This window comes from Podarcis tiliguerta (genome assembly GCF_965153285.1).
Source record: "Podarcis tiliguerta genome assembly, chromosome: 5".
Lineage (NCBI taxonomy): Eukaryota > Metazoa > Chordata > Lepidosauria > Squamata > Lacertidae > Podarcis > Podarcis tiliguerta.
The window spans coordinates 278,005-285,273 of record NC_139538.1 but is presented as its reverse complement, the minus strand read 5'-3'; the positions used below and the strand labels follow the sequence as shown (position 1 = coordinate 285,273).

Genomic DNA, 7,269 nt, shown 5'->3' with positions numbered 1-7,269 from the left:
CCGCCATTCCAATGTGATGGTCCCACAAGCTGCTCTTGGCTGGGAAATGCTGCCCCGGAGAGGGGGGCCACAAGGGCAGTTTGAGGACACAGATGATGGGGGGGGGGGGGAGAGAAAGTTACCATCAGGGAAGATACAAGAGAAAACTGCTTTGAAGTTTCATTTCCGCCAAGTGATACATAAATCTTGTGAAGGACATAAATAAGACAAACTCCTCCCTGCTGCCCCAGCCAAGGAGGGAAGGCAGCTCAAAAGGGTTGGGGTGGGGGAGATCCAGGCAGGAAGAGATTCCTGCAGGTCCCTCCCCCCTGCAGAGCACATGGGCACCCAGCTTCCCTTCCTCCCCAGCCACTCTGCTTGCATTCTCCAGGGGATACAACTGCTAACAAACTGCAAACAGCATCTATTACTCAAAGCAGCGTTTATGTATAAAAAGGAGGGGTGAGCTTTCAAGGAGGAGGCGGGGGGCGGGGGCTAGTCTTGGTCTCCCCACAGCCCCGGAGCCTTCAGGGCTTCTGCACATCTGACGGATGAAAGCGGTTTAGCTTCTCCGGGTTATTGGAGGCCATTTGTGAGAAGTCTCGAAAGATGTCCTGGTAGGTTTCATCTCCTGCAAGAGGAAAAGGGGGAAATGGCATTGGAGAATTGCGCTTTCAGTGAAGGGGGCGGCAGAGCAGCCCCGCCATCTGCTGCCCTCCCAAGAAAAGCATCCCGGTGGCTGAGCATCCAGGCTCCAGCTGGGTAGCATTCCCACCGTGAGCATCTCCTACTACTCCAACACCCCAAAAAACCAGCGTCCTGCTGCTTGCCTAAAACTTGCACTGCAAACTTCACTCGCAAAGTGGTTCCCCCAAGGGGGCCCAGGCGCTGAGGCCTCCCCTGTCCCCTCCAGAGCCTCACCACTTGAAGGTGGTTTTATTTAGGACTCTGGTCCTCCCAGACCATAATGCTCCACCCCAGAAGGGCTTCCTGTCCCTGCCTGGCTGTGACTCCCAAGGTGCTCAGGGTGGGCAAAGCAATGCCTGTCCCACAAGGGGGTTCAGGGGTCCCGTTTCTCCACCAAGAAAAGCCGCCCTGCATCTGCTCCCAAGCCCTGGAAAAGCAACTGAGAAAAAGTCAGACTCTACCTGAGGAGAGAACCTCAAAGGCAGCCAGAGAGAGGAAGCTCAACGTTAGAGAAACAAAAGATGCTGGAAGGAAGGAAGGAAGGAAGGAAGGAAGGAAGGAAGGAAGGAAGGAAGGAGGAAAAAGCAGCTTCCCACAAACCCAGGCAAGAAGAGCACCCCAAAATTGATCCGAAGCGCTGAGCAAGGGAATGGGGAGTGGAGGTGGCGCCACCAGCAGGAGCCAGGGAAGACCTGGGATTCTTGTGCGTGGGGGGGAGAAGTCTCTTCTGGCCGCCCGGCTTTGGCGGGGAGGGCCCAGCCCTTTCTACTTCCTGGCCTGCCCTGAAATTGCCTTGACTGCAACGGGGGCCAGAGCAGGCTGGCAGTACATTCAAGTCGGCCCCAGGAGAGTCGGGGGGCCCGGCACAAGCCAGGGGGGCCCAGGAGGGCCAGCAGCGGCTTCTCTGGGAACCCAGGGCACCCCCTTTGCCAGTTTGCCCCAAGGAAAACAGGAGCTGCTGCTGGGCATTTGTACTACGTGGACTGGAGTGGGCCTGGGAAAGACCTCCCAGGGGCCCAGGCCTCATTGGCAAGACTTGCCCACCAAAGGCACCCCTGGGTGCTCTTTGGTAACATTCAAGGCAGACAGTGCTGCTGCTCCTGGATGGGTAAAGCTCAGCTGCCCAGCGGAAGCTGTTTCGGGGGACATTCTCTTTGGGTTCAGGTTTTGGCCACTCGAGAAACAGAAACCCGTATGAGCACAGAGGAGACATAAAGTGCCCTTGACTTTCACACTGTGCTGCATTCGAGGATCAGCAGCCAGACACAGTCAAAGGACCTGTGTGCATTAATAGTGCAAATGACGTGCTGCGCTCCAGCCCTGACTCCCCAAACTGAACTGAAAAGGCACCAACCGGGGAGAGAAGCGGGTGCAGGAGGCTCCCAGGGGCGGAGAATAGGGGGGTGCAGTGGGGGCGGACCCCCCAGGTGTCTTCGCTAAGGGGGGTGACATTTGGCAGTCGTAGGTGGGCGGGCGGTGCGCCGAATGTCCACCATTGGCAGCTCGCTCCACCCCCAGCTGCAGTGTGTGCGTGTCGCTCCATGCACCGAAGCGGCTATCCCACACCTGGGAGAGCACCCTCTGTGCTCCCCCCCCCCCCGGGCCCCTGCTCCCAAGGACTGTGGATCTGCCAGCGAGGCTTGGCCAGGAGGGGAGAGGAAGACGGGGGGCACCAGCCCTTGCCAGGCCGGGAAGGAGCCCCCAGGGAGGGGAGCTGCCAGAGCCCCTCTTCAGGGAGGAGGGCAGAGCCCGGACTCAGCCAGGGCAGGGGGCTTGGACGGCCAGGCTGGCTTCCCGCTGTGTTTCTGGGCAGGGACCCTGGACTCCCAGCCCAGCCTTGCGCTCTTGCAGTGACAGTGGCCACCGAGAGAAGAGGGCCTCTGGTGGGGAACTCCATTTCTGCCCTCCTGGGCTACTTGTCATCATCTACCTTTGCAAGAATGAAGGGAAATCTGGCTTCTCCTGCTCCTGCCAGGCCCTGGAAGGGCGGCTCTGAGCTCCCTGAGCAACTGCAGCCCTTCCTTGCTTTTGATTGTCAGCTCCTTGCCCACGGGGCGACCCAAATGCCCAGGCCAAAGGCTCCCGGCAGCCCCTGGGAAAAGGCCCCCCCCACTCCAGCCAGCAAAAGCAGCGCAAGGGAGGCAGAGGCAGGCGGACTTGGAGGCAGAATTAGGCAGGGACGGAATTTGACCTTTCTTGGCCCAGGTTCCTGGAACGCTCTGAGCTGATTCCTCCTGGCAACGGGCCTGATCCTGCCCAGGCTGCTGCCATCTCTCCACCCTCCCCCAATTCTCTGAAGAGCACATACAGTAGCCAATGCCCCCCCCCCCCATGAAATATACTGGCTGGACGGGGCTTTCACAGCCCATCCCCCCTATGAAGCAGGGGAAGGCTGGCTTTGCAGTGTGGCCAAACCGTGCCCCCCCCCCCCCCCGCAAATTTTCTGGACAGGGCTGTGCCAAAAGGGGCTTTGTGGGCCTTGGCGCCCCGTGGGGGAGGGAAGCGGAGAAGCGGCTGGAGAGGGAGGCAGCTGCCCACTCCGGGTCTCTCCTGGGGAGAGAGGCAGGGGCCGTCCCCAGCTCTGCTCTGGGGGGGTGGGCAGCCCCTCCCACCAGACCAGCAAGGGCTCCTCCGCAGGCTCCGCTCAGGCCTCATCCAGCTGCAGGCTAATGAACTCCTGGATGCACTTCCGGTACTGCATCTCAGTGGGGTTACTGGCAGGTTGACCTGGCTGGCCGTAGAGCCCCTCCGATTCCCGCATCTCCTCGTTCATCCTGGCCAAGCGCAGCCTGTGGGGAGGAGAGGGGAGAGGGCACAGGGTGAGGTGGGGCGGAAGCCGAAGTGGGCGGCCTTGCAGCACCCACCCCCCGCCCGGGAGGCAGCCCCTCTGAGCTCTTCCATCCCCACTCTGACCCCCCCCCCCCGGCCACTGTGCCCCACTCTGAGGTCTGACGGGGCAGCTCTGCCCCTGGGGTGCCAACTGGGGGGGGGGGGCAGCCTTACTCACAGCGTCACTATATCCGCGTTGGCAGCTTCAATGGCCACACTCAGGGGGTCCTTCCCTTCCTCATCCGTGGCATGCTGGTTGGCGCCCCGTTTCAGGAACAAACACACCTGCCTGAGAAGAAGGAAAGGAGGAGGAGTTTGGACTTGATATCCTGCTTTATCACTCCCCTTCAGGAGTCTCAAAGCGGCTAACATTCTCCTTTCCCTTCCTCCCCCACAACAAACACTCTGTGAGGTGAGTGGGGCTGAGAGACTTCAGAGAAGTGTGACTGGCCCAAGGTCACCCAGCAGCTGCCTGCCTGCCGTCTCTTCTCCCACAAAGCAGGACCCCCCTTGCTCTCCTCCAGGCCTGGCCATCCCACCTTACTCTACTAATTCATTAATTGTCACTGTTCAAAATAAGCCCCATGCAGAGGCTTCTCAAGGCCCTTCCTCCCCACCCCCACCAAGAAGGCAGCGCACCTACCCGGTGTGCCCCAAGACGGTGGCATGGTGGAGGGGGCCCCTGCCCTTGGCGTCCCGGAGGTTCACGTTGGCCCCGTTCTGGAGCAGGAATTCACAAGTGACCAAGGAGCCCTGCGGAGAAGACCACAGCTGAGCCGGGAGCCCAAAGAAGGCCTCAGACCCACCCCCTGGCTCTATGGGGCCGGAACAAAAGTAAGGCTCACCCCCAGGACGGCCTGGATCAGCGGCGTGGACCTGCCCTCTGCTGCATTGACCCAGTTGACGTCTGCCCCGTGCGCCAGCGCCTCGGCCATGCCAGGAAGGCTCTTCTGGAAGGAGGCCAAGTACAGCTGCAGCCCCGGAACATCTGGCCGGGCGTCTCGGGATGCGGAAGCAGCAGCCTCAGGCCTTTCAGCCTCTGGAAAGGGGGGGGGGAGAAGGAGGTGTGACTCCCCAAACACCCTTCACAGAGAGAGGAGATCCGGTGGACTTTCACAAAGCACCTCACCCAAGACTCCCGAGGAAGCTTAGCAGACGAGGAAGAAGAGGAGGAGAGGTCCTCCCCTGGGTTGAGTTTCAGGAAGCAGAGCAGGAATCCGCAGACAGTTCTCCAGAGGGAGAAAGCGGAGTCCCCCCAGGATCGGGACTGGGACCAGGGCTTATTCTAAATTGTTCATAAAGGATCTAGAGTCAGGGGTGAGCAGGCAGGGAGCCAAGTTTGCGGGTGACGCTAAATTGTTCAGGGCGGTTGAAACAGAGAGATTGTGAAGAGCTCCAAAAGGGCAAACAGAAGGGCACAAAATAGGCTAAGAATGTCAGTTCGCCATGCTCCTTTGATCCTGGCACTGCAGGGGGTTGGACTGGGTGACCCTTCTATGATTGTGCACCCCTGAGGTCCGGATTGGGAGGTGGCGGACAGGGAACAAGACCATTGGGACACAGCGGGGAGGGAGAGACAACGGTTTGGCCATGCCAGGCTGCCTAGATTGGTGTTCCGCCCGCAAAACCCACCTGGCTCATACAAGGTGCTGGCTGAGACGGCAGAGGCCAGCTGCTCCCTGCTGTGCTGGAAGCCGCTGTCGTTGCTGCGCACTGTGGGAAGAATCGGCACGGCCATGAGACGCCCACACAGCAGCATGGCACAAGCACTCCGGCGGGGTCTCACCTCCCAAACCCCAGGTGGAAAAACCTCACAGCTCTCAGGCTCCGTCTCCCATTCAGAAAAGGGCAGCCAAAACAAGGAAGCGGGTGGCAAGACTCCCCTGTGAAGAACGGTTGCAGCACTTTCCAGTTTAGAGAAAGGGTGAGTAAGGGGGGAAATGATGGAAGTTCGTAGAATTATGTATTGCATGAGAGAGAATGGAGAAAAAAATTCCTTCCTCTCTCATAACAGATTGTGGGCAATCAATGAGAAGAAGAATCTTGGAAGACTCAGGATAGAGAAAAGTAAGCCCTTTCCCACCCAGAACATAGTGGAACTGTGGAACTCCCTCCCACAGGAGGCAGTAACCCATCTAGATGGCTTTAAAAGAGGGGGGTGAGCTGCTTTTGCACTCAGATCCGCTTGCTGGTTTCCCACAGACCGCTGGTCGGCTCCTGTGAGAAGAGGATGCTGGACTCAAGGGGCCACTGGCCTGATCCTGCAGGCTCATCTATTCCCAGGTTCCCTTCCAAGGTGTACACAACAAGCAGGTGAAGGACAGGCAAAGGGAAGCGCCAAGCAGGACACTGGGCAGGTGAGAAGGAGGCACAGAGACAGCTCAGAGGGAAGGAGAGAAAGAGAGGGAGAGAGGGAGAAAGAGAGAGAGAGAGGGAGAAAGAGAGGGAGGTACTTACTACTCCGCAGCTTTGAGGCAGTATCAAAGTAGGAGAAGAGTGAATCTAGCTCATCGGGGCAGAAGAGGGATTCCCGCCTCGCCTCGTCGCTAGTGACACCAACCCCTGGGGGGGCATGCAAGTTAGCAAAGCAGAGCCCAGCAGGCAGGAGGAAGGAAAGAAGGAAGGAAGGAAAGGAGGAGGAAGAGGAGCAGCCAGTTAGTACAGGGTGGGCAGCAGAGGCACAGCATCCCTCCCAGAACGACACCCAGGGAGCTTCTGCAGGAAACAGGACCTCTCTGCGCTTCATCCAGCCTTGCGCAAACCTAGGAGAATTCCTGACCGCCCCTTGTCCATCTCTCCCCACATTCGCCCCACTGGTCCTTTCCACAGCAGTGGCAGAGCCCACCTGAAGCCCCTTGCCCACCACACGTTGCCATGATGCACCCACCTGGGTCTTCACAAGGCTCTCCCCCCACTCGCCCCAGTGCTCCCCTTCCACCCCAGAGCGAGGCCTGCCCCCCAGCAAGGCTTCCCACTGCCTCCCTCTCAAGCTGCCTGGGCAGTGCCAGCCTTCCTCAGGAGGCAGCTCAAGAGCAAACCCTCCCATTCCTCGCAAAGGCAGAATGTCCACATGATCCGGACTCTGTTTCTTATTCCCTTGAGGGACGGAAGTCAGAAGAGGGGGGCAGAGAAAGGAGGAGAGTTCTGGCTCCTCCCCACCAAGCCTCTCTCTCGCGGCACTTTGGCGGAAGGGGCCCCTACCTCTCAGAGCTGCCGCCATTTGCTCCTTGGCTGTTGGGGGGGCCTCCTCTTCCTCGCCTCTCCCCTCCGGGCTGCCGCTGTGCCTTTGAGGCCCCTGGCTCCCAGAGCGAGGCTTCCCTCCGGAGGCAGCAGGACACCTCTCCACAAACCTCTTCTCCACGTACTTGGCGCGGATGTACTCCTCCCTCTCCTGCCTGCACAAGGGGAAGAGGCCAGGTGAGAACGCAGGGCTGTGTGTCTCTGGGGGGGGGGTGGTGGTCTGTGTTCTGCGGCGCCTCCTGGCCTGCCTTGCAGGGGCTCATGGAGCTTGCAAATCCCCAAACAAATCAATCTTGCATCTCTGACGGGGGTCAGAATCAAGTTCCTCCCTCAGATTTTGCACTGCACTGAATTTTGCACTGCACCAAGTACTTGGGCCCTCAAAAGATAACAAAACATGTTTTAAAATGCATATTTTACAACAAAGGGGATTTATTATTAATATTATTATTAGCTGAATTTATATGCCACCCTATACCTGGAGGTGTTTAGGAACGTGTGTGTTGTTGTTTTTGAAAAGCATGTTAAAAATCC

General features: G+C 58.8%; 1 protein-coding gene across 5 annotated transcripts in view; it reads right to left on the bottom strand.

Moving 5' to 3' along the window:
- Nucleotides 1-404: 404 nt before the first annotated feature.
- Nucleotides 405-7,269, bottom strand: part of ACAP2 (ArfGAP with coiled-coil, ankyrin repeat and PH domains 2) — a 28,853-nt gene continuing 21,988 nt past the window's right edge. For 2 of the 5 annotated variants that reach the window (XM_083441287.1, XM_083441286.1), the window contains 8 exons: nt 6,697-6,890; nt 5,953-6,057; nt 5,128-5,208; nt 4,341-4,534; nt 4,139-4,248; nt 3,674-3,784; nt 3,394-3,455; nt 405-610 (listed from right to left, as the gene is read on the bottom strand). In XM_083441287.1, coding sequence (XP_083297413.1) covers nt 507-610; nt 3,394-3,455; nt 3,674-3,784; nt 4,139-4,248; nt 4,341-4,534; nt 5,128-5,208; nt 5,953-6,057; nt 6,697-6,890 — 961 coding nt within the window. In that variant the 3' untranslated portion in view covers nt 405-506. The remainder of the gene's footprint in view (nt 611-3,393; nt 3,456-3,673; nt 3,785-4,138; nt 4,249-4,340; nt 4,535-5,127; nt 5,209-5,952; nt 6,058-6,696; nt 6,891-7,269) is intronic. The other 3 variants (XM_083441289.1, XM_083441288.1, XM_083441290.1) reach the window with 2 other exon arrangements.